Below are 26,885 nucleotides of genomic sequence, written 5' to 3'. Positions count from 1 at the left end.
CCACGGGAACTTTCTGGAACACATTAGCAACCCTGGTGGCCCACCCAAAGCTAAAGAAGGTACTAAGCAAAGACACATGAGTAAAGTGTTCCTGTGCCTCATGACCACCACATTCCACCCCAGTCCTCAAAGTAACATTGATGAGGCTGTGGACATATTGGGACATCAACGCTTTACAATAGAGACAGTAACACAAAGACAGGTTGGAAATTGCACACAGTATATCAAACAGTCAGTATACACAGGGTAATGTGATAACTGACCAGAAGTTACTAGTGCATGTTAAGAACAAAAACTACAAGATATATAAGAATCAAATAAATACATACAATTCATAAATAAATACAATCACAATTTAAAAAAGGGGGTCCCCAAAAACTAAATATTCCTAGTAATTCCACTATGAAGTTTTGTCCTCAGTTCAGACAAGATTTAGGTTATCCTGGAGCTGGAGCTTTTATGCCATTTGTGCTGTGTGAGACTCCTGCTCTCATAGCTTGATCAATGATGCACACGTATGCTGGAATAAAACCTGCTTTCTTGCACATGCCATGCATTCACTAGGTTGTTGACCTGTTGATGTATACCTTAATCAAGTTATTAGGTCTTCATGACTGCAAAAGCATTGTGCCTTTTCCAGTGATAGGTGAAGCTCCAGAGCCACATAGACTTCAGCTACAGTACCACTGCAACAGGCCACTAGAAGGTTAACACTCTACAGAAGAGCTGCAGTTTCTTTGGGTTTCCAAGAAAGCTTTACAGCAGCCCAGAATAAAAGGGTATGAAAGGCTATGGTTGTGGTTTTGAGCAATGACTTCACCTCGCTTTTAAACTCCAAAAACCTTCCAGAGTGCTCCATTAAAATGTGGTTGGAAACAGTTTGACAATGCTACCAATCTATAATACTGATAAACACCATTTAAAGGGTGTTGTTTTGACCCCAGATTTCCTTTCAGCTAACTATTTCATATGATATAATGATTTAAGTATCTTGAATAAACCATCTGTAAACATCATATGCATTTACCCACACACACACACACACACCTGGACAATGCCTGGGGATATGACGGAGAGGATAAGATAGAGCCAAATGTACGCGAAGATGCTCCAGAAGGCGGTGATGAAGAACACGCGCAGGTGTTTGATCTTCCTCACTTCACCGTCCGGGATCACAAACACACAGATTGCGATGATCACGAGCATGTTAAAGGCAGCGCTGCCCACGATCGTCCCAGGCCCGAGTTCGCCCGATTTGAAGCCGTGCCCACACACCTGTATTTAAGGAGATAGAGCAGCATTGAGCTTGATCATCAAGTTGCTAATTAATAGTTTCTATTCACTCCCTACTCTCCATTATATTATCAGAGCTTTTTGTTAACAGAGCCAGCTCTGCAATAGATAAAACCTTAATTCTCTTGATTCCCAGGTTGTAACACCTGTCTACTCCCAACTCCTCCATACTCTCCATGTCACGGTGTACAGCTCTGGATAAAATAATATGAGCTCTTCATTCCTGTGCTGTCTTTAATGAGCTCTTGTTGACTGATTATGGTAACGGGATCCTACAGGCCTACAGTGCTAAGGCTCAAGTAACAAATTAGACTTCGATTGAGCTAATAATGTATCAGAGTGGCCATTAAGAGGTAATAACAAGGATAAACAGAGTAAGGAGGAGCCAAAAGTAGGGCTGAAGTAGAGGGGAGATGCGGCCAACAGAGGGCACAAGAAGGCTAGAAAGGGCAGGATGGTAAATAAGTGGACAGTCGAGGAGAACCTTCAATCTCTTAAAATGGAAAATCAATTTTTCCAACAAAAAGGAAAGGCTCCATGTGTCTGAGGTTAATGAGCATCCACAGACACAAGGAAAGTGAGTTGGGAAATACGACAATTTTCCGAAAGCACGGAGAGTTAATGTTTAATGGTGTGTGTGTGTGTGTGTGTGTGTGTGTGTGGAGAAAGAAAGTGTGTAAAATTGTTGCTTATTGGCAAGATGACCTTGTGTTAATGTGTGATATTATTCTGAGATCTAAAAAGTTAATGTGCAATGTGTGTGTGTCTGTTTGTGTGTGTGTAGTCAGTCTATAATGTACTTTAAATGTATTCAGGAATTGTTAGTCAGAGAATATAATATAATTTTTTTAATATAATTTCAAAATATGTGTGTGCGTGTGTTTGCATCCTAGTTTATTCTCGTCTCTAAATTTAGTCCTATTTTCCCACACGTTTGGCAAGCTGAGGTGAATACAGAATTAAGTCAAATAATTGTTTGCTGTGTGTGTGTGTGTGTATGTGTGTGTGTGTGTGTCTTTGTATCCTAGTTTAGTGTGCATTCTGCAACTGACACCAGCACAAGAGAGGATGACAAAGATGACCCATGGCAGAAGTGTGTGTGTGTGTATGTGTGTAGTCCTGTGATTGACATTATCGCAGATGAAGTTGAACCAGGGGCATATAATGTGTTTGTGTGTGTGTGTTTACCTCTATAACTGACAGCAGGATCTCTGGAGCAGAAGAGCCGAGGGCCATCAGAGTGAGATTGGATACGGTTTCGTTCCATATCCGCACCGTCGTCACTGTCTGTTCACCGTTTGGCCCTGTAATGGTCACCTCTTTCTCCTACAGGAACACACACACAGAAATAAATGGACAGACAGGTACATATACACAGATATAGATGTACAGACCAGATAGATAGATAGATAGATAGATAGATAGATAGATAGATAGATAGATAGATAGATAGATAGATAGATAGATAGATAGATAGATAGATAGATAGATAGATAGATAGATAGATAGATAGATAGAGGGTAAAAGTGTGTTCAAGTGACCGAAGGATTGGAGTTACAGCTACACCGTATAATTATATGTATTTTTTCTATAACTTGTTGCTGTGGAAATGGCACAATATTGTTTCATAAAGAAATGAACGCTTAAAATAATCTGATCAAAAATTTCTCTATAAAGAAAATACAATAATTAATATATTTCTATTAATTTTAATGAGACAAACAAGTCTTTACTATGAAAACTCTTCTTAAATGCAGCTCTGTGTGTGTGTATGTGTGTACCTGCGAGGTGATAACCTCAATGGCGGCCATGAAGCGGTCAGCGATGATAGATACCCCCAGGAACATGTAGAGGAGAGACAGGAAATAGATGATCGCACGAATCACCTGCTGGGGCAGCGGCGGGTTGTGAGGGAGCCAAACAGGAAGTAGAATCCCGTTGGCGCACTCCACCTTGTCCATACAGCTCCGCTTTGCACTGGTGTTCACCTCGACGCTGCCGCACACGCACACGGACAGGACGAGGAGGCGCAGGAGGAGAGGACACGCCATGACCGCGTGAGAGAGAGACAGTCTCCTCCTGCACAGAGAGAGAAAATCACGAAATATTGTAAAGACATTTCTAAAAACGGAACATTTTAGTTAGTATATGTAAATATCCTAAATGTTCAGTGAAACCTCGGGAGGTTTTCATGTGAGACATTCCCACAGGTGGCAGTGTTGGATTATTGTAAGTATTTCCTGCTGTCATCCACCTGGACTATGAGCCTCTGTGAAATTGATGAGAACCTTCAGTTCTTTAGCTGCAGAACCAGTCCAGGGGTTCATTCAGCTCATTGTGTTTCAGCCTAGAAGTGTGTGTTTGTGGGTTACAGTATTAAGCTTATAACTGCTCCACTTTTTTTTCCAGTAGTCAGGACTGGAAACAGGAAGCATTCCTTCCATCCCAGGGGTTGTGTTTTAGGTCAGAGCTGTGCTTTAGGTCTGGGGTCCATATCATAGGCTCTGAGGAAAGAACCTCCTCAGCATACATGAGCTCACAGACACTCAAGACTGGTTAGTGTCCGTGTGATTGACAGGTGAGAGAGAGTACCCCTTTCCCACCCTGATGAAGAGCATGGACAGTGGTTTTGGTGGTTTTGGACTGGGGCATTGTCTGAACCCGAACTCATGCCATCTGGACAACAGGATGAAAGCTGTATTCCTGAGCAATTAAGTGATCACAGGAAAATCACAGGAGCACGTCTAATCACAAATCTCGTTAATGTCTGCATAACGACTGAGACAACAGGGAAGTTGCAAGGCGGCAAAGCCATAAAGACTAAAACCCAGAAGCCACCGACAAGTTAAACTTGAAGTGAATTTCTGGAAAGTCTTGGACGTGAATCGCCCAAGGCATCAGTTTCTTTGTAATTTAAAAAAAAGCAACGTTTTATGTTTTGTTGTCAGAACAAATAATCTCGAGCTGGATTTGGCCAGAGGGCCGCTGGGCTCCGACTCCCGGTTTAAACAAACAGACGGTTCCGCTGTGTGACCTTTAAGGGGATTTCACAATGATATAAGCAACGATCAGCAATGACACATTTTCTGGTGAATTTCATGTCATGTGTGTGTGTGTGTGTGTGTGTGTGTGTGTGTGGGTAACAGTTCGGTTTAATCAGTGTGATTCTATGGAGCTCATAACATTTATATCACACAAACATTTTTTGATGTTTAATTTAATTTACTGCACTGCTGTTGCCTTGACCGATTGAAATAATCAGACAAAAGCAGGTTCAAACTGTATCATCATCATCATCATCATCATCATCATAGTCATCATCATAGTCATCATCAAGCAAGGACATGGCCAGACCTCCTGACATTTCACTTTTTTTATTCATCTTTCCAAAACGAACAAACCGGTGAAAAGCAGGAAGTCTGAAGAAGGTGTACTCAAGAGAACAAGATTCCACGCAGGAGTGTGTCACATTAGTAGTTTTTATGTCGATTAAGAATGTATGAGCTAACTTTAATGCGTGTGTGTGTGTGTGTGTGCGGTTGAGATTGACACGAGGAACGTGCGCCTCACAGTGGGGTCACGTTTCACTTTCCAAGCTGTGCTATGGTTACCTGCACTCCCTGCAACCCTACACCTGCAACAAAAATAACCTACACACACACACACACACTAAATACACACACTCAGTCTACATCAGCATAACACACACTCCTCCTTCAGCCAAACGATTGGCCCCGGTGAATTCCTTCCACCAATCCGACGGCCCAGTTCCTTCCTGCGTTTGACTTCCATTTTTGTGGTGGAAGTCGAAAAGTCTGCTAGTTTTTTCTTTTCTTAGCGATCATCGGTTCCTGATCGATTCCTTATTAGTGTATTGATATAGGTTTAATCACAGAGCAAAACAAATAACAAATAGCAAGATGGCTGTCCAGACCAGACCAGAATGTGGTGGGAAAATGGTGTCATGTCCAAAACCACATTCAACAGTCACTACTAAGAACTGTATTACTTTGACACAGGATTTATGTATATATTCTTTCTCAGGATTTAGATTAACTGGGTTTTGCATAACATCCTGCTAATACAGTGTATAGAAATAAAATCCTGCCCTGTGATGGACTGGCGACCTGTCCAGGGTGTACCCCTGCCTTTCGCCCAATGTGTGCTGGGATAGGCAGATCCCCGTAAGCCTAATAAAGCGGGTATAGAAAATGGATGGACGGATATAAAATCCTGCCCCCTGTTGGCTTTGAGACTAAAAGATCTTTGCATTATGTTCTTTGCTTTATACAGAAGACGAGATTGGACGTTAATGTTAAATGTCAGTGTGTAGTTTTATATGTGTGTCTGTTGTGCAAGTGTGTGTGCGTGTGTGTTAGTGTGTGATCTCGGGTTACCGCGGTGACACTGTCCCTGTCTTCCAGTGTTGGCTATAAGTGATTGGTCAGATTGGTTTACACACGAGGCTCTGACAACTTAGGGGGAGTTAGCACCTTTTAGCGGTTAATATTACACACACACACACACACATGCAGGAAACACACCAAGAAATGCACAGGAGAATTAGAGAGCAGGGTTACATGAGGGGAAAGAGGGAAAAGGTTACAGGGATGAAGGGAGAGAAAGCCAGAGAGAAAGAAAGAGAGATCTGATAGGGAGAATAATGAGGGTAATTAGTCAGAAGGAAGTAAAGGAGACGAGGAGGCCAAGAGAGAGGAAGAAAGAGAGGTGAAGAAATCACCTCTCCACAGCCTGGAACATCACCGATATTTTTAGACCCGGGTTTGTCGTTCATGTCCGTTTGACGTCTTTTCAAACTAAACGGTGGAATTTCCCATAGCCTGATGTGATGCAGATTTTCAGAGTTTCAGAGTTTCGCTCTTCAGAGCAAAGCCACAGAGAACATTTATGGTCTATGATTCTTTAGTTAGTTTATTAACAATAATAATAAACAGAAGAGACAAATACAGATCCTTTTGCATAAATAACCCAGTAACATAGCGAACTGCCTCCCATTTACACCATAATCCCAGTCAGAACACCTCATCCTCCTCTGTGACACCATTACAATTACCCAATTAACACTCTGTACCTGCCTTATCGACCAATCAGCATTAAGCTGTCCTACATCACTAACCAATCAACAGCACTTGCTGGGAATGATGGTAAAGTCTTTTAACCATCAAGAGTGGTTATATCATCATCATGCCCTGTTCAGATTAAGACAGCATTGATCTCTCTCTCTCTCTCTCTCACACACACACACACACACACAATTACTAGTCAGCTGTAACTGAGCCCTGACGACCTCATGTCCTGGCTGTCTCCGGTTAGCAGCCATCACTCTGACACACACACACACACACACACACAACTGTTATCAGTATCACTGCTCTATAGTCTCATGCTTTCTAGCGAAAGTCTTAACCCAAAACTTCCACAGCATTTATATTTTCAAATCTGTTTTCAATATTCAAATATGTTTTTACCATGTGGTCACTTTGTATCAGTCTCTATCCCATTTGTTGCTCTGGACAATTGGACTGACCCCCGTCCTTCTACACCTACACATCATCCATCAGTGGAAAGTGAGCACCACAGGACCACCGCTGTGTGTCAGTCTCAGTGAAGGAGGTGTGGCCTCTGTGTGTGTCAGTCTTAGTGAAGGAAGCGTGGCCTCTGGGTGTGTCAGTCTCAGTGAAGGAGGTGTGGCCTCTGTGTGTGTCAGTCTTAGTGAAGGAAGCGTGGCCTCTGGGTGTGTCAGTCTTAGTGAAGGAGGTGTGGCCTCTGGGTGTGTTAGTCCCAGTGAAGGAGGTGTGGCCTCTGTGTGTGTCAGTCTTAGTGAAGGAAGCGTGGCCTCTGGGTGTGTCAGTCTCAGTGACGGAGGTGTGGCCTCTGTGTGTGTAAGTCTCAGTGAAAGAGGCGTGTCCTCTGTGTGTGTCAGTCTTAGTGAAGGAGGTGTGGCCTCTGTGTGTGTGTCAGTCTTAGTGAAGGAATCGTGGCCTCTGGGTGTGTCAGTCTTAGTGAAGGAATCGTGGCCTCTGGGTGTGTCAGTCTTAGTGAAGGAATCGTGGCCTCTGGGTGTGTTAGTCTCAGTGACAGAGGTGTGGCCTCTGTGTGTGTAAGTCTCAGTGAAGGAGGTGTGGCCTCTGTGTGTGTCATTCTCAATGAAGGAGGTGTGGCCTTGGGGTCTATCAGTCTCAGTGAAGGAGGCGTTCACTGGAGCATTCCAATTCGCCCGCTCTGTCTCTGTCTTTCTCTGTCTGTCTGTCTGAAATATAATATTATAGATGATGATATTGTGTAAATGGAATAAAACACTATAGGGTTGCGCTACATGGTTCTTCAAAGTGAAGAACAGATTTTCTTTCTCTTCCATAATAAAAAATCAAAATCTGAAACTAATCCAGATTCAAAGTGTATCATTATATCATATTCAGTGCAAGTCACATCAACCCCCAGACCTACAGAGTCCCAGTTCACCAGCGTGACACACACCCAGGAAGTTCTAAGGATAAGATTGTATTAAAACTGTTGAGAATGTAGATGATTCAGCAGTCTGTGTGTTGTTATGTGTTAGTACAGGACAGTAAAATAACCGACTGTGTTACATTTTTGTTGTTCAGGTTAGTGAGCAGGCTTTTCACCTCAGAATCTGATTAACGAGGCCGTTTCAGGAAATCAAGCTATTGTTACTTAAAGCGTGTGGATAATCGGAGCCGGCTAACATCAGACACGCTTGGCTCAGGATCAGGGGTGTCGGACTGCAGTGTTTTATCCTGCTCCAAAACACAAGTGTTTCAATTCACCAGCTAAGTATCACACACTTCAGGAGTTCAAACTGGTGTGAGAGAGATCTCAGAAAGCTGTCTCAAGATAAAAAACTGCTTATATACTTAATAACAATCTGAAAATCGACTGATCCTTATACCTGTCACTCTCAATGAAGGAGGCGTGGCCTCTGTAACTGTAAATCTCAGTGAAAGGGCGTGGCCTCTGTGTGTCAGTTTCAGTAAAGAGGGTGTTGCCTCTGTGTGTCAGTCTTAGGGAAGGAGGTGTGACCTCAATGAAGGAGACCTGGCCTCTCTGTCTATCAGTGTCACTGAAGGAGGTGTGCCCTCTGTGTCCATCAGTCTTAATGAATGAGGCGTGGCCTCTGTGTCTATCAGTGTCAATGAAGGAGGCATGGCATCTCTATCTATCAGTCTCAGTGAAGGAGGTGTGACCTCTGTGTCCATCAGTCTTAATGAATGAGGCGTGGCCTCTGTGTCTATCAGTCTCAATGAAGGAGGCATGGCCCCTGTGTCTATCAGTCTCAATGAAGGAGGCGTGGCCCCTGCGTTTCAGTTTATTAAAGGATGTATGTCCTCTGTGTGTGTCAGTCTTAGTGCAGGAGGCGTGGCCGAGATAAGCAGCTGCTTATATACTTTATAACAAGCTACTAATCCTTATACTTGCCACTCTGTAGCTGTAAATCTCAGTGAAAGGGCCTCTGTGTGTCAGTCTCAGTGATGAGGGTGTGGCCTCTGTTTGTCAGTCTAATTGATGGAGGCATGGCCTCTGTGTCTATTAGTCTAATTTAAAGTTAAGTGGTCATTTTGTTTGTTTTCTCCTAGCCCAAGCTTTAACCAAACACAGAATCATTTGAACATTGTCTAACTTTCCAGCCTCAAGCTGTGAACTTTAACCGTTGAGGCCCTTTTTTCGCTGCTCAAATAACACCTCACATGGGTCAAATACGCATCTCTAGTGTAAGTCCGTGTCAGCCGAGATGATCCACAATAAATCCAAACTGCTTTGTGGTTATTGCTGATGGAAAAACTCTTACTAAAAATCAATAAGCATTCACACACCCAGGGACCAGCGCTTGTTTTTCCCAATTCTAACACACCCCATGCACAATAAAAAAGACATTTCCACAACACACACTCTCACACTAACAATAACAGCTGTTCCAGTGCCATGCAGTTTTATTCCCTTTTTTCTTGAGTCCTAACAGCAGAGTTCACGAGGGTCCTCAGGGATATGATATGATATGATATGATATGATATGATATGATATGATATGATATGATATGATGGACAAATCAGGTGTTTTCCCTGGTGTTATATATACTGTATACACATGGTTTGTGTAGCTGATGGACTTTTATTTGGCAAAATGGTTCAGCAACTTTTAAAAGCTATACTTTCAGAGCTATTCTAAAGCAAGCAAAACATTCAAATGAAACAACTGGTACAAGATGAGGGTGTGGCCTCTGTTTGTCAGTCTTATTGAAGGAGGTGTGGCCTCTGTGCCTTTACAATCAAAATATTAAGAGGCCCATAAATCTCTCGCTCTGTCTCTATCGCTGTCTTTCTCTCTCTGTCTGTCAGTCTGTCTGTCTGGGAGAGAGAAATGTAACAAAGATGCTGTGCAGCAGGGAGATGCACAAACACACACACACACACACACACACACACACACTACAGCTACAGGCTGATTAAGTCAGCAGACATTGAGAAATACGCAGATGAATGCTTGGACACACACACACACACACACGTGTCAGACGGAGGGAGCTCAGGTCCTGTGGTGTGTGTTACACCTGCCACTTTCACCTGAACATGGCGATACGGTCACTCTAGAAGGAGCCGCTGTCTCAACTTCAACTGCCTTTCGCCACAACGCGGACATTATGCAATATTCAACACCGCGGCAAGACAATGAAGCTGCCACCCCCCACACACACTCTCTCTCTCTCTCTCTCTCTCTCTCTCACACACACACACACACACACACACACACATTGGCAAACTCCAATCATCTGACAGATGCACATTTATAATTAATGCATGTGGCTCATCAGAAGGCGACACCTGAAAAACTCAGTAAATGACATAACCGGATTGGGGAATCGATAAACAGCCACAACTTGGCTGCATACAAACGGCTTCCTTTTCAGCAACAGTCGCGAATGTTTAAGGTTACGCTTCATAGAGACGTCTTTCGCATGCAGAAGTAACGGAATACATGTAACAGGATTAGGTATTTAACCAATAAAAAGGCGGTAAGCAATATTCTCCGAGTCTAATAGCAGATCAGATGCTGTTAGTGTTTACAAAGCAGGCTTAAAGTGCTGGAATATGAGAAGCATCCAAAATTGTCACTCACTTTTTTTCCAATATATAACTAACATTACACAGTACATATGAGTGAAAAAACAACACTGCACACACATCACACAATAAAGAGCTTCTTAAAAAGTAGCTTATTCCCTGTCTCAGTAATGCTAGCAGATGTGCAAAACTGTGCATTCTACGTTTTTATTTCTAACTTGTAACTTATTCTTACAGAGTCACTGCTTTGAATTTGGAAGTTTGTTCTTCCATTTACTATTTATTTATCTGATATACTGCATAAAAAGCAAATTTTTTAAAAAATCGTAGCATTTAACAAGTTTCAAACTGATGCTAACTAGCATCTAAAATAAAGCTGGAATTTTAGAAGACTTTTTGGAAGACTAGCCAGAAGATTTTCTGACTAAAAATGTCCTTGCTACCCACTAGCTTGCTAAGGAATGCATTCAAAATTGGTTTCTTTATTAGATAAAGAATCACAGATTGATTTTTATATACATATAATTACTGTAATTGACAGCTAACGTAGCAAACTGATGCTAGCAAATTTCCACGCTAGATTTTGTGACAAGAAATAGTGCAAACAGCACCACAGCCACAGGTTTTCCCTCAGAAACTAGGATTTCCCTCAGGATTAATACACAGAATAGATTACATTTAATGAACCAGCTTTGCTGTAATCAACTTAACTTGGCAGTGGTTTTCACGCGAGTGTGAACACAATGAGTGTTCTATCCAGAAAGTGTTTAGTAATCATGAGTTTATAGTTTAGTTTAGTTTAGTTGCTCAAAACAGAGAAGAGTAAAGTAAGGAAGAAATCTTTCATTTACTGTTGGTCATGTGATTAACCATGTTAGCATGACATTATATGCTGAACTCCAGGTTCACCTTCCTGACTAAGATTTTAAAGTTAAGTGGTCATTTTGTTTGTTTTCTCCTAGCCCAAGCTTTAACCAAACACAGAATCATTTGAACATTGTCTAACTTTCCAGCCTCAAGCTGTGAACTTTAACCGTTGAGGCCCTTTTTTCGCTGCTCAAATAACACCTCACATGGGTCGAATACGCATCTCTAGTGTAAGTCCGTGTCAGCCGAGACAATCCACAATAAATCCAAACTGCTTTGTGGTTATTGCTGATGGAAAAACTCTTACTAAAAATCAATAAGCATTCACACACCCAGGGACCAGCGCTTGTTTTTCCCAATTCTAACACACCCCATGCACAATAAAAAAGACATTTCCACAACACACACTCTCACACTAACAATAACAGCTGTTCCAGTGCCATGCAGTTTTATTCCCTTTTTTCTTGAGTCCTAACACCAGAGTTCACGAGGGTCCTCAGGGATATGATATGATATGATATGATATGATATGATATGATATGATATGATATGATATGATATGATATGATATGATATGATATGATATGATATGATATGATGGACAAATCAGGTGTTTTGCCCTGGTGTTATATATACTGTATACACATGGTTTGTGTAGCTGATGGACTTTTATTTGGCAAAATGGTTCAGCAACTTTTAAAAGCTATACTTTCAGAGCTATTCTAAAGCAAGCAAAACATTCAAATGAAACAACTGGTACAATAAAACATGTTAGCATCCAGTGAGAAATGGAGGAGGAACATCTTGTTGGATTGGTCCACCCTAAATATTATTACTGTAATTGAAGCAACAGCAGTCCATTACTATGCCATTAAAAACCACACAGAATGCTGCTTTTATCACTACATCATTCACATCATCAACTCAACCCACTCACTATCTAATAAAGCTAGCAAAGTGCTCACTGGCTATGCTAGCTTTAGTAAATGATAAGTGGTTTTAGGTGATGTATTGACACAACTGTGTGTGTGTGTGTGCCCCCCTACAGGGGCATTGTGTCTATGCAGATCTGTTAGGACTGAACACATGCTGAGTTTTATGTTCCAGTCCGGCGTATTACAGATCTGAATTGATACCTTACGGTCTCAGGATAGTATAGACCAGATTAGCTGTGTGTGTGTGTGTGTGTGTGTGCACTGCTGTCTAGTTGAGTAAATCAATTATTATAGTACGTGTTAACCTAGATTATATGTAAGTGCGTGGGAGAGAGAGAGATGTTAAAAATATACACCAAGTTCCCTTTACCACAATTCTGCTTTTTCCATTTGTTACTTGTTAGCTGTAAGGCTAATGTAGCTAACCAGTAAAGAAAGCTTCTACCTACCAGAGCTTCACATGCTTACTTTATTTCAGTGTCTGTAGCACTATTTGTACATAGAATTCTCATAAAATCACCTTTAAATCCACTTCCTATCTATAGGTCACCTTAACAAAATATCTAATGAGGAAAGAAATGATTAAGCATCAGTACGTTTTTCAACTTTAGCTTTTGAGCAGAAAACTAAAGAAGCAAACTACATTTTTCATTCAGTCACATCATGAGAAAGAGTCAAAGGATTCATTTTTCTCTCAGTATGAGGTAATATATCAAAACCTGATCCATGGTAAATGCTGCACATTTTCAATAAATGTAGAAACGGTTAAAATAATAGTCTAGAATAGATGATATGTTCTAACAAAATGTTATAAAAAAAATATTTCAGCCTTTTTTTTCCATTCTGAAAGACAACAGGGCTGCGTGAGGTGGATTACTCTTTAATCACTTCCACTCAGGACTGACCCGAGACTTTGACCTCATACATCACCGACTTCATCATTACTGTACTGATTCCAAATTAAGTAAGAAATAAATCACCACGTCTAGCAATGTTATAGGAAAATAATCTATGACAGGGTGATGTGATGAAGCCAACCCTGCGAGGATCCCGAGGCATCCAGAGATGGACCAGCTCCAGATGGGTTTTGTGAGGACTTGGGTATTCAAAGCAACACCGCCAACCCTATGTGGACTTTGGGGATGACCACCATTTAATTAATACACACAATAACGTTCTACATCACATAACTGACTATACATAAGTGCCAAAAGGACATTGTTCATGTCCAGTGTCACCCAAATGAGGATGGGTTCCCTTTTGAGTCTGGTTCCTCTCAAGGTTTCTTCCTCATACTATCTAAAGGAGTTTTTCCTTGCCAGAATCACCTCTGTCGCCTCAGGCTTGCTCACTTGGGATAATTTTGTCTAAACATCTAAGACTGTTTGCATGTTGTTTGTTTCTTATGTTCTGTAAAGCTGCATTGAGACAATGTTCATTGCTATATAAATAAAATTGAATTGAATTGAATGAAGTGAAGTTCTGCAGTGTTTTATTCCTCTTATACCACAGAATTGTCCACAGAATCTAAATATTTTTAAGTGAAAAAGGGTGAATATGTCAATTCTGTGGAATGAATAAAAGCGGGACGTGCAAAGCTAATCACGCTTATAAGGGTTTTCTTCGTTTATTTAGCCTCGCTTGCATTTTTCTTCGAAATGCTTGCTTAAGAATTAATGCATGATGTTTAAATGTTATGTTTTGTTTGTACAGATGTCATTTAGGATGAAATGAGTTAACAGAGTACTCAGACTTGCTCTGAAATTCTGTATGCAACTGAGGAGTTTCGCTTAAAGATTAGCGTATGCCAACGTGGTGTCCATTACAGGAGCTATGTGCTAGCTAGGCTAACGAACGTAACTATAATCTAACAGACAAAAAAAAACTGTTATCGTGAATTCTGTAGTGAGATTAATTGTTTTGGCTGCCGTTGAATAAATTACTGAGGAAACAACTGTGTAAATCGAAACTCTGATACTGAAATACTACTCGTGTTGACCCGCGACTAAAAGCGAGCTAGCTTACTAGCTGGTGTTTTTCCCCCCCTTGTGGTTGGCGGGAAGTCAATGAAGATTGAAATTTGCATATTTATTAATATTCACAGCTCCTGTCTGAGGGTGAAGAGACGTTCTTGAACTTATAATTCAACTATTTCTTAGGCACCATAAAGAGATTTATATCTATTCGTTCATCTTCAAATATCAACAAATTATGTTCACGGATTCTCTGTGACTGAAGACAGCTTATTAATATGCATATGTATTATTTTCTATTACCAGGACATTAAAGGCGTGCTGAACAGATTATTATTCCACATATTCATTCATTCGTCCCCAGTATGTGGACACTTTGTGCATGAAGACAAATGTACATTTTATATGAATGGTCATCTTCAAGGAGGAAAACACCAGTTGCACCTGTAACTCGGACGTCTCAGGTGTCTTGAAGGTGATTTAACAGAGTTTGGGCTCGTGCATTGTCGAACTTTAACAGTGGATGTAGCAACATCACACACACACACACACCAATAGAATATATATTTACATATAAACATACCTTACCTCAAGTTCTATTGCAATGGCACGTGCATCGCTGGTGTGAAAGTTCTTCAGATGCTTTTCTGTTTCTTTATTCTTTTTCCGAGGTCCGGTCCAAGACTTTCAGCACCTGCTTGGATGTTTGTCCTGGATTATTACTTTCTGTGCATGTGTGTGTGTGTGTGTGTATGTGCGCGTGTGCGTCCTGTCCTTAGAAAGCATCCCCGAAAACGACACACACACCGCGGCGCGCGCGCGCAACTGCGTTACCCGACACGAGGAGCGGTGCGTCAAACGGCCCATTATAATAAGATGAAGCGGGTTGGAGAGAAGCCAGTGGTTGTCGACCACCCAGATTCATTTGCATTCAGCACTGTGGGTTTAAGTTACATTTTACAGGTAAGTCAAGAATTATTGGCACCCTTCACGAGACCGGGTGATACTGATACAGTTATTATAGAGCGCAGGTTCCCAGTGCTGGTCTCGGAAGTCCTCCTGCTCTAACAGACATAATGCAACTAATCAGATAGCTGACAATCCATCACGAGTTGAATCAGCCGTGTTGGGTGCAGGACAGGAGGCTCTTCAGGACCAGGGCTTTAAAGAGTACAATTACAGAAGCAACTCATACATAAGCAGGAAGTGAAAGGCACTTTAGATACTTGTGTTTGTCAAGCCTTAAAAGCATTAGATCTTTTAGCCTGTGCAGAATGTTGCCTTGGACATCTATAAATGTCATATAATGAAGCATGTGATGCAAAATAAATAAACAGATAGATACAAATAAAACTTTCTCCTTAAGAATATACTGCAGTCACTCAGACTTTACAACTTTTTCCAGAATGAACAATAATCTTAAATATAAAGAATCCAAACAGTATTTTCTCTTGTTAATGTGATGGGTAGTGCCATCAAGAATACATCTTTTGCATTACTAGTATGAACCATTTACCTAGAAATGCAAATACTGTGTATTTATTCTAATGTAGTGTTTAGGTCAATTATTCCATTTAAAATATGTCCACTAATGTTAACAGGTCAGCTATAGCTCAAGTGGTTAAGGCTCTGGGTGGGGGATCAAGCCTGCCAAGCAACATGCTTAAGTGTTTTATTGCTCTTGTACCACAGCAATTTGGTGACGATAAGCATTATTTATTTATTTATTAATAACACAAATTGTTATAGATATTTGATGCTGTGTAGAGTGTGTGAGGTAAATTAGATCTTGTTCTCAATCGTTCCTGCAGCAGCCTCGTTTTACAGTCATGAATTATAATAACAATAATAATAATAATAATAATAATTAAAAAAAAAAGCTTTTACAGAAATACAGCAAAGCAAAAAACAACCAAAAAACCCATATTTAAACAAATCCAAAGCACCCAAAACCCAAAAATGCCGATGTCAGTGATTATCCAGGTTTTTCTCTTGGATGTGAAAAACCTGGTGTCCGCGACTGGACTTATTTTCTTTTATTTGCTTCCCCCTGCTGGCTGAACCGAGGTATAACATCCATCACAGGCGACTTCAGGAAATAACAATACCATTTCTTAGTGTTGAGAAAAGCTTTGGTTTATTAAATTGTGTAATACCTTTGTGCAATACAGTTTCCAGTGGAAGTACACAGTATTTGGCATTGTTTTTAAATCATGAGCTAGACTTGGTTGCCTTGACGACAACTGAAGTCCCAGTGACCTTGGTTTCAAAGAATTCAACCATGAACTTATTTTTTACTTTGCGCAGAAAGTGAACGTATCTCACGCCGGGCCCGTAGCCTGAGAACACGTGGGAAACCTGTGTGCGCACACACACACACACACACACACACAGTGGACAAATGTCAGTTAGAAAGCATTATACACTACTCACAAAAAGTTAAGGATATTTGGCTTTTGGGTGAAATTTATGGAAAATGTAAAAAGTTCACACTACAGTGATATTATATCATGAAAGTAGGGCATTTAAGTAGAAGCTGCAATGGTGATTTCCTCATCTCAAACAATTTATTGAAATAAAAGCCAACAGTGGTGGGTATACCACAACAAAAAATGTCAATGTCTTAATAATTTGTCATGTGCCCTTGACCATCAATTACAGCTTGACAACGACGTCTCATGCTGTTCACGAGTCGACTTATTGTCTGCTGAGGCATGGCATTCCACTCTTCTTGAAGGGCGGCCCTCAGGTCATTGAGGTTCTGGGGTGCAGGGTTACGAGCCTCTACATGGCGACTCGGCTGATCCCATAGGTTTTCTATGGCATTCAGGTCTGGAGAAAGTGCAGGCCACTCCATTTGAGGTACCCCAGCCTCCAGCAGCCGTTCCCTAATGATGCGACCTCGATGAGCTGGAGCATTGTCGTCCATGAAGATGAAATTAGGCCTGTGTTGTTCATGCAGGGGCACAATGACTGGATTAATGATGTTATTCAGGTAGTATTGGCTTGTCACTGTACCATTCACAAGATGTAGGGCAGTTCTGTAGCTCTCTCCATGACATCTCCAACATTGTTGGTGGCCATCATTTCTGCTCAATGTGAATCGACTTTCATCAGAGAACAGCACTGAGGCCCACTGGTCCCTCGTCCAGCGTAAATGCTCCCTGGCCTGGTGGTGTGGTCAGGTACCCTTGCAGGTCGTCTAGCACACAGACCACCCTGATGTAAATGGTTTCGAATGGTCTGACGTGACACTTGGGTGCCTCTCACCTCCCTTAAATGTGCCTGGAGTTGAGTGGCATTCATCATCCGGTTCATCAACGTGGGATGTGGCCAAAGGACGTCCACTTCTATGCCTTTCTGTGACTCTTCCAGTCTCTCTGTATCTCTGTCGCAACCTGCTGATGACACACTGACACTCTAAGCTCAGTGGCCACTTCCCTCTGAGAACATCCTGTTTGAAGCCTCGCAATGGTGAGGTACTGTTGATCAATTGTTAGGTGTGGTCTTGGTCTCATGATGTCAAAATGTGAACAGCATGATGAAGAGGACTGTTTAAATACCAATTCTAATGGAACCAGAACATTTATTGGTCGATTCATGGATCAAACACCAGTTGTGAATTTTGCCGTTAAGCACCTTGTTAGAGAACAGCAAGTTATGCAGAAAGTACTGAAACACTGAACAGTTGGACATGTGCATTCAAAAGTGTAGAGAAGGTCAAATTAAGTTCACCTGGAAAGGTTATAGTGCATTTTAGGTGCATCCTGAAATTTCACACGTAAGATGAATATCCTTAACTTATTGTGATTAGTGATGAGCAGTTTGGTGTATAGTCTCTAGACTGGTCATTTTCCATTTTTAAAAATCCCAGTCTGGATAAACATCTCCAATAACCAAAATATTGTGAAAGTAAAGTAAAGTATTCTCAAACAGAGTTCTATGATTTCTGCAGACATGTGGTACATATACACTATATTGCCAAAAGTATTCGCTCACCTGCCTTGACTCGCATATGAACTTAAGTGACATCCCATTCCTAATCCATAGGGTTCAGTATGACGTCGGTCCACCCTTTGCAGCTATAACAGCTTCAACTCTTCTGGGAAGGCTGTCCACAAGGTTTAGGAGTGTGTTTATGGGAATTTTTGACCATTCTTCCAGAAGCGCATTTGTGAGGTCACACACTGATGTTGGACGAGAAGGCCTGGCTCTCAGTCTCCGCTCTGGAGATTCATCCCAAAGGTGTTCTATCGGGTTGAGGTCAGGACTCTGTGCAGGCCAGTCAAGTTCATCCACACCAGACTCTGTCATCCATGTCTTTATGGACCTTGCTTTGTGCACTGGTGCACAGTCATGTTGGAAGAGGAAGGGGCCAGCTCCAAACTGTTCCCACAAAGTTGGGAGCATGGAATTGTCCAAAATGTCTTGGTATGCTGAAGCATTCAGAGTTCCTTTCACTGGAACTAAGGGGCCAAGCCCAGCTCCTGAAAAACAACCCCACACCATAATCCCCCCTCCACCAAACTTTACACTTGGCACAATGCAGTCAGACAAGTACCGTTCTCCTGGCAACCGCCAAACCCAGACTCGTCCATCAGATTGCCAGATGGAGAAGCGTGATTCGTCACTCCAGAGAACGCGTCTCCACTGCTCTAGAGTCCAGTGGCGGTGTGCTTTACACCACTGCATCCGACGCTTTGCATTGCACTTGGTGATGTATGGCTTGGATGCGGCTGCTCGGCCATGGAAACCCATTCCATGAAGCTCTCTGCGCACTGTTCTTGAGCTAATCTGAAGGCCACATGAAGTTTGGAGGTCTGTAGCGATTGACTCTGCAGAAAGTTGGCGACCTCTTCGCACTATGCGCCTCAGCATCCGCTGACCCCGCTCCGTCAGTTTACGTGGCCTACCACTTCGTGGCTGAGTTGCTGTCGTTCCCAAACACTTCCACGTTCTTATAATACAGCTGACAGTTGACTGTGGAATATTTAGGAGCGAGGAAATTTCACGACTGGATTTGTTGCACAGGTGGCATCCTATCACAGTTCCACGCTGGAATTCACTGAGCTCCTGAGACCCATTCTTTCACAAATGTTTGTAAAAACAGTCTGCATGCCTAGGTGCTTGATTTTATACACCTGTGGCCATGGAAGTGATTGGAACACCTTATTCTGATTATTTGGATGGGTGAGCGAATACTTTTGGCAATATAGTGTATGTGTGTATGTGTGTGTGTGTGTGTGTGTATGTGTGAGTGAAAGACAGAGACCTGTTTCCAGTTGTGAGAGTAGACCTCCAGGTCCTCTGTGGGACTGCATGTGTATTCCTTAATCACAGTTTGGCCATCAGCAGCTAAGAGTTTCACATGAAGCTCATAGATAGAAGTATGGAGTTGACTCTCCTCATACCTAAACACACACACACACAGTCCTCAAGATTTCAAATGTATTACAACAAACTCCAAATAACAATTAACAAACCAAAAATAACACCTTAACATGTCTGTAATGAGGGTTTATCCCTCACCAGCTCTTCTATCTACGGCTGTAATAAGTGTTTATAACGTACCAGTCCTCGATGGCTATGACCGGCTGGAACGTGTCGAGTAGTTCGTCCCACAGTCCTTCAGCCTTCAGATCGACTTGCTGCTCCATGGAGAACCAGCTGAGAGCAAATACCAAGGACACATCAGAACAAAAAAGCATACAGCCTACAGGAAGCAGATCATCCAAAATGAGTTCCATTTATTGCTTTGTACTGCACTATTTGTATACTGTATTTATTTCATTTTATTTTTGGTTCAGCTTGATACAGCATGGTGCATGTTAATACAGACCTCACTAAACTTTTGTGGGGATTTAAAGGAGCCATTTTGATGCCTGAATGGAAGGTCTGGTAATTTAATGTTTTAGAAAAAAATAGGCAAATTGGTTAAAAGACTGGGGGTGGAGCTATGCCCATAAAAATAAAACAAATCTTAAAATGAAACAAAAATCCCTAATTAGATCAATTATATGAGCTAGTTTATAGCAAAACGTGTAAATGTGTGGTTTATACATAATTTGTTACTAATCTTGAGAAGAAACGAACTAGAGTGAATAAGAGGAGTCTTTTAGTGTTGCAGTGTGCAACAGCAGCATGAGCAATACCGCGTGAGTTCTGTGTGTAAGAATGTATGTGAATTGTTAACTGTTAATTTAACTCATAAATACTTTATAAATAATTTATTTATAAATAATTTATAAATAATTTTAACTTATGCATGTTAAAGTGGTACAATGAGAATAAACTTGTGTAACTTGATACGCTTTACTGCACACATGATGCCCATGACTGCAATAAAGGCTTACATTTATTATTATTATTATTATTATTATTATTATTATTAACTGCACCCACATGAAGTTTGGCATATAGCAGACCACGACACCTGGAGGAATACCGCTGGTATCCAGTGGCAAATGCTCTGTACTAGTGTTCCAACCTGAGAAATCACCTGAAACAGGCAGACAGGACACAGGATTAATCACACAATTAAAAAATAATTCATTGGCGATCACAATTTTTGCATGTTTGGGACCGTGTTCATAATTCTGACCATCAGACAAAGCCCATTTCCTTTTTTTTATTTTCAGTTTGCTGCAACAACAAAAAGTTAGTGGTTAAGGCTCTCGGTTGCTGATTGGAAGGTTGGGGTTCAAACCCCAGCACCACTAAGCTCCACTGTTGGGCAATTGAGCAACCCTCAACCTTAACCCTCTCTGCTCCAGGGGTGCTGTATCCTTACTGCCCCTACGCTCTGACCCCAACTTCCTCAGGTGGGATATGCAAAGAAAAGAATTGGTGAGGGTGGTGATAATAAAAGCTTCCTTTTCATCATGCAGAACTTTATGTTTTGGTCGTAAACACACTAAAAGAAATATAAATATGGTAAATATAGTATCTATCTATCTATTAGACCATTATTTGATTTTTTTTTTACCTGTCGGTTCATACTGTGGTGGCTGGTCAGGGTCCGGACGTTCTCTGAGCTCCGGTTCGGGTAGCGGAGTGTCATGATTCAAACCTGCTGGCCAAAATAGGAGAGGACTGTGAGAAAAAAGAAACACTCATTTCTTCTTGTAAACCTGCCCATCCCTGAAGCTCACATTGCACACTCACACAAAAACTCTTGGCATGGATCAACGTGAGCTCGGTTAGTCACAAGTAAGTAAAGTAAGTAAGTAAATCACCATGAAAGCATGTCACTAAGTTGACAATAACGCTGACTTGTTAAACAAAGATCTCCAAAGTATCAACTCTCAACTAAAGTTTCTAACTTTATAACTATGTATTAGAACTTGATAGCTGGTTTAGAGAGACTAAATCGTACAATCAGACACGAGTTCCAATCCAAATGGTAAGTCTTAAATACAAACAAACTGCTGAAATCTATAAATTAGAAATCTAAACTGATTTACTGCTCAATAAACTAATCTGCACTTTTACACTAAGATTTACGGTCATTTCTAACGCATACTGTCGTTTACGGTCAATTCCTGAAATGCAGTAGAGTTAACGGAACAGTGTAGATACAGCAGTGCAGATTTCACTCAGGTGAAGGAACGTTATTTTGTGACGTCACTAACTTACCGTAAGGCGACGGGTTCTTCAGTAAATTCCGCTCCAGTGGTTTCTTCTCATATACGGTTTTCCAGTCCACGTCGTCCGGCAAAGGAACTCCTTTAGCCGCCAGTTTCCACTCTGAATCGCATTTCTGCTTCCACTCCGCCATTGAAGACATTTTTTTTGCCCCTCAGCAGCTTCTTCTTTCTCGCGCTGTAAAGCAAAATGAAAACCGGAAGAAACCGACTCTATTTATCAGGCGCTGCCACACCCACAATCCTCCTCGGGGCTGTGTCCCAATCCGCACAAAGCCCACAATATATATTTGTTGCTGTTTATCTAAAGTTTCTTATTTTGTTATATAAATTGTTGCCGGTTACCATCTAGCAATTTTAACGTCCTAGCATTATATGAGCTGGCTGCCACCTCACACCACACACTAAATCACATGTCCACAAAGTCTGTTTCTCCAGTCAGTTCATTCCAGTCATCAGTGAAGACCCCCCTCTGCTTTCCTTATTCCTTGCAATCAGCACAAAAGTTCACATATCACACACACACAGATCAGGCATAACATTATGAGCACTGACAGGTGAACATTATCTCATCAGGGCACCTGTTAGTGGGTGGGATATATCAGGCAGCAGGTGAACATTTTGTCCTCAAAGTTGATGTTAGAAGCAGGAAAAATGGACAAGTGTAAGGATTTGAGCTTTGAGTTTGACCAAAAGGACTAAATTGTGATGGCTAGACCACTGGATCAGAGCATCTCCAAAACTGCAGCTCTTGTGGGGTGTTCCCGGTCTGCAGTGGTCAGTATCTATCAAAAGTTGACCAAGGAAGGAACAGTGGTGAACCGGGGACAGGGTCATGGATGGTCAAGGCTCACTGATGCACATAGGGAGTGAAGGCTGGCCCGTGTGATCCGATCCAACAGACGAGCTACTGTTGCTCAAACTGCTGAAGAAGTTAATGCTGGTTCTGATAGAAAGGGGTCAGAATACACAGTGCATCGCAGTTTGTTGCATGTGGGGCTGCAGACCAGTCAGGGTGTCCAGGTGGTCATAATGTTATGCCTGGTTGGTGTAGATATCCTTAAACCTGAATGTACAACTTTGACACTCAAGACTCCTTCCATAAATGTCATCTAATCATGTCCTTAGAGAAAACCTCACCCTACTGATTACATCTTTTACATTTTTTTCTTCATTTTTTAAAATTTTTTTTTATTATTAAGCCTTATAATATATAAAGCATCCACTAGGCCTTGTTAATGAGCTCCTCTTATAGAAACGATAAGGTTACCGAAAGTGACGAGCAATTTTCATTTATTTATGAATAACACAAATCTTTATAGATATTTAATACTGTGAAAAGTGTATAAGGTAAATTAGTTCCTGTTATCAATCGTTCCTGCACTATAACTTCATTTTAATGATGTTAATAAGAAAAAAACACTGTTTATTGTTTACTGAAAAACCGCAAACCAAAAATAAATACCCTCTTTAAACAAATCCAAAGCTCCCGACACCCAAAAATCTCTTTCATGAATGTTTAATAAAGCGATTATCCAGGTTTTTCTCTTGGATGTGAAAAAGCCTGGTGTCCACCAATGGGCATTTAGTTTCATTTGCTTCCCCCTGCTGGCTGAAACGAGGTATAACATCCATCACAGGCGACTTCAGGTAATAAAATGTCATTTTGCTGAGTAGAAATGAACATAAAACCAAACAACAATGCCATTTCTTAGTGTTGAAAAAAGTTATGGTTTATTAAAGTGTGCAATACTTTTGTGCAATACTGATTCCTACGGTTGCAAATATACAGCAGACCTAAAGCTAGACTTGGCTAGACTTGGTTGCCTTGATGACAGCTGAAGTCCCGGTGACCTTGGTGTTGGAGAAATGGACCATGGATTTATTTTTTACTTTGTGCAGGAAGTGAAGGTATCTCACGCCGGGCCCGTACCCTGAGAACACGTGGGAAACCTGCGTGCACACAAACAAACACACACACACACACAGGACAAATGTCAGTTATAAAGCATTATGTGTTATGCAGATTGGTGTATAGTCTCTTGACTCTCCATTTAAAAACAACTGATAACAAACAAACAAACAATAACTAAAATATTGTGTATTTAATAAAGGATTCTAAAACAGAGTTCTATGATTTCTGCAGACATGTGTTACGTGTGTCTGTGTGTGTGTGTGTGTGTGTGTATGTGTGAGTGAAAGACAGAGACCTGTTTCCAGTTGTGAGAGTAGACCTCCAGGTCCTCTGTGGGACTGCATGTGTATTCCTTAATCACAGTTTGGCCATCAGCAGCTAAGAGTTTCACATGAAGCTCATAGATAGAAGTATGGAGTTGACTCTCCTCATACCTAAACACACACACACACACACAAGATTTCAAATGTATTACAACAAACTCCAAATAACAATTAACAAACCAAAAATAACACCTTAACATGTCTGTAATGAGGGTTTATCCCTCACCAGCTCTTCTATCTACGGCTGTAATAAGTGTTTATAACGTACCAGTCCTCGATGGCTATGACCGGCTGGAACGTGTCGAGTAGTTCGTCCCACAGTCCTTCAGCCTTCAGATCGACTTGCTGCTCCATGGAGAACCAGCTGAGAGCAAATACCAAGGACACATCAGAACAAACAAGCATACAGCCTACAGGAAGCAGATCATCCAAAATGAGTTCCATTTATTGCTTTGTACTGCACTATTTGTGTACTGTATTTATTTCATTTTATTTTTGGTTCAGCTTGATACAGCATGGTGCATGTTAATACAGACCTCACTAAACTTTTGTGGGGATTTAAAGGAGCCATTTGTAACTGTCTGCAGATTGCAAAGTCTTTCCCCAGCCCTAAACCCACCTCAGGTTTTCTGAGGACATTATATTATATTAAACAGCAGAAATTATACTGAGTCTTGTAATTAACGTTTTAGAAAAAATAAATTGGCAGATTGATTACAAGGATGGGGGTGGAGCTATGCCCATAAAAATAAAACAAATCTTAAAATCTTACAAAACCCTAACCAGATCAATTAGATGAGCTAGTTTATAGCAAAGCATTTGAAATGTGCAGTTTCTAAATAATTTATTACTAATCTTAAGATGAAACAAACTAGAGTGAATAAGAGGAGTCTCTTAGTGTTGCAGTGTGCAACAGCAGCATGTGCAATACTGTGTTCTGAGTGTAAGAATATATGTGAATTGTTAACTGGTTTTAACTCATAGATGCATATTTATCATTGTACACTTGTTAAAGTGGCACAATAACAATAAACTCATGTGACTTGATATTCTTTAATGCACACATGATGCCCATGACTGCAAAGGCTTTCATTTCTTTTTCTTCTTCTTCTTCTTCTTCTTCTTATTATTATTAATTGCACCCACCTATAGCATGGCAGATAGCAGATCACGGCACCTGGAGGAATACCACTGGTATCCACTGGCAAATGCTCTGTACTAGTGTTCCAACCTGAGAAATCACCTGAAACAGGCAGACAGGATACCGGATTAATAACAAGCAAAAGAATAATAAAAATAAAAAGACGTCATTGGCGATCACAATTTTTGCATGTCTAAGGACCATATTCATAATTCTGACCATTAATCTAAGCCCATTTCCTTTTTTTTTCAGTTTGCTGTAACAAAAATACATTAGGGGCAGTTGTAGCTTAAGTGGATAAGGCTCTGGGTTGTTGATTGGAAGGTCAGGGTTCTAGACTCAGCACTGCAAGGTGCTGTATCATAGCTGCCTCTGCGCTCTGACTGCAACTTCCTCAGCTGGGATATGCAGAGAAAAGAATTACACTTCGCTGTAATGTATTTATCTATAATGTGTATGTGTTTATTTTATTTTTTTACCTTCTGCATTGTACTGTGATGTCTGGTTACGCTCCACAAATTTCATGACATTGGGTTCGGGTGGCGGAGTGTCATGATTCAAACCTGCTGGCCAAAATAGGAGAGGACTGTGAGAAAAAAGAAACACTCATTTCTTCTTGTAAACCTGCCCATCCCTGAAGCTCACATTGCACACTCACACAAAAACTCTTGGCATGGATCAACGTGAGCTCGGTTAGTCACAAGTAAGTAAAGTAAGTAAGTAAATCACCATGAAAGCATGTCACTAAGTTGACAATAACGCTGACTTGTTAAACAAAGATCTCCAAAGTATCAACTCTCAACTAAAGTTTCTAACTTTATAACTATGTATTAGAACTTGATAGCTGGTTTAGAGAGACTAAATCGTACAATCAGACACGAGTTCCAATCCAAATGGTAAGTCTTAAATACAAACAAACTGCTGAAATCTATAAATTAGAAATCTAAACTGATTTACTGCTCAATAAACTAATCTGCACTTTTACACTAAGATTTACGGTCATTTCTAACGCATACTGTCGTTTACGGTCAATTCCTGAAATGCAGTAGAGTTAACGGAACAGTGTAGATACAGCAGTGCAGATTTCACTCAGGTGAAGGAACGTTATTTTGTGACGTCACTAACTTACCGTAAGGCGACGGGTTCTTCAGTAAATTCCGCTCCAGTGGTTTCTTCTCATATACGGTTTTCCAGTCCACATCGTCCGGCAAAGGAACTCCTTTAGCCGCCAGCTCCCACTCTGAATCGCATTTCTGCTTCCACTCCGCCATTGAAGACATTTTTTTTGCCCCTCAGCAGCTTCTTCTTTCTCGCGCTGTAAAGCGAAATGAGAACAGTAAGAAAGCGACTCTATTTATCAGGCGCTGCCACACCCACAATCCTCAAGGCCCAATCCACACAAAGTCCATAATATATATTTGTTGCTGTTTATCTAAGCTTTCTAATTATAAATTGTTGCCGGTTACCATCTAGCAAATTCAACTTCCTAGCATTATATGAGCTGGCTGCCACCTCACACCACACACTAAATCACATGTCCACAAAGTCTGTTTCTCCAGTCAGTTCATTCCAGTCATCAGTGAAGACCCCCCTCTGCTTTCAGACAGTCCTTATTCCTTGCAATCATGTTAAGACCAGCACAAAAGTTCACATATCACACACAGATATCTTACAACCTGAATGTACTGCTTGTACA

The 26,885-nt window shown here is 41.1% G+C and overlaps 3 protein-coding genes across 6 annotated transcripts in view; all 3 read right to left on the bottom strand.

The window, feature by feature from the left end:
• slc8a2a (solute carrier family 8 member 2a) overlaps positions 1-15,274 on the bottom strand; it is a 35,384-nt gene extending 20,110 nt beyond the window's left edge. For 2 of the 4 annotated variants that reach the window (XM_058383699.1, XM_058383700.1), the window contains exons 1-4: positions 14,756-15,272; positions 3,075-3,372; positions 2,482-2,619; positions 1,048-1,275 (exon numbers count right to left, since the gene is read on the bottom strand). In XM_058383699.1, the coding sequence (XP_058239682.1) occupies positions 1,048-1,275; positions 2,482-2,619; positions 3,075-3,344 (636 nt within the window). In that variant the 5' untranslated portion in view covers positions 3,345-3,372; positions 14,756-15,272. Of the gene's footprint in view, positions 1-1,047; positions 1,276-2,481; positions 2,620-3,074; positions 3,373-14,750 lie in introns of all 4 variants that reach the window. The other 2 variants (XM_058383698.1, XM_058383697.1) reach the window with 2 other exon arrangements.
• Positions 15,275-16,287: 1,013 nt separating this feature from the next.
• LOC131348757 (F-box only protein 50-like) lies at positions 16,288-22,016 on the bottom strand. Its single transcript, XM_058383940.1, has 6 exons — positions 21,803-22,016; positions 21,153-21,236; positions 20,570-20,666; positions 19,739-19,834; positions 19,440-19,578; positions 16,288-16,525 (listed from the first exon to the last, which is right to left on the bottom strand). The coding sequence occupies exons 1-6, from the start codon at positions 21,951-21,953 to the stop codon at positions 16,379-16,381; spliced, it is 714 nt and encodes a 237-aa protein (XP_058239923.1). The 5' UTR covers positions 21,954-22,016; the 3' UTR covers positions 16,288-16,378.
• Positions 22,017-23,536: 1,520 nt separating this feature from the next.
• Positions 23,537-26,504, bottom strand: LOC131348549 (F-box only protein 50-like). Its single transcript, XM_058383620.1, has 6 exons — positions 26,319-26,504; positions 25,669-25,752; positions 25,195-25,291; positions 24,317-24,412; positions 24,021-24,159; positions 23,537-23,763 (listed from the first exon to the last, which is right to left on the bottom strand). Exons 1-6 carry the CDS (start codon positions 26,467-26,469, stop codon positions 23,614-23,616), a joined length of 717 nt encoding a protein of 238 aa, XP_058239603.1. The 5' UTR covers positions 26,470-26,504; the 3' UTR covers positions 23,537-23,613.
• Between the last annotated feature and the right edge of the window lie 381 nt (positions 26,505-26,885).

This window comes from Hemibagrus wyckioides, linkage group LG28 (genome assembly GCF_019097595.1).
Source record: "Hemibagrus wyckioides isolate EC202008001 linkage group LG28, SWU_Hwy_1.0, whole genome shotgun sequence".
In the NCBI taxonomy this organism is placed as follows: Eukaryota; Metazoa; Chordata; class Actinopteri; order Siluriformes; family Bagridae; genus Hemibagrus; species Hemibagrus wyckioides.
Note: the sequence above shows the minus strand (reverse complement) of the source record. Positions and strands in the feature narration are given on the sequence as shown.

Coding starts and splice junctions, on each gene's coding strand:
- LOC131348757 (XM_058383940.1), bottom strand. CDS start 21,953: ATGTCTTCAATGGCGGAGTGGAAGCAGAAATGCGATTCAGAGTGGAAA. Junction 21,237..21,802: donor GAAGAACCCGTCGCCTTACG/GTAAGTTAGTGA, acceptor TTTGGCCAGCAG/GTTTGAATCATGACACTCCG. Junction 19,835..20,569: donor TGCTATATGCCAAACTTCAT/GTGGGTGCAGTT, acceptor ATTTGCTCTCAG/CTGGTTCTCCATGGAGCAGC.
- LOC131348549 (XM_058383620.1), bottom strand. CDS start 26,469: ATGTCTTCAATGGCGGAGTGGAAGCAGAAATGCGATTCAGAGTGGGAG. Junction 25,753..26,318: donor GAAGAACCCGTCGCCTTACG/GTAAGTTAGTGA, acceptor TTTGGCCAGCAG/GTTTGAATCATGACACTCCG. Junction 25,292..25,668: donor ATCACAGTACAATGCAGAAG/GTAAAAAAATAA, acceptor TGCCTGTTTCAG/GTGATTTCTCAGGTTGGAAC.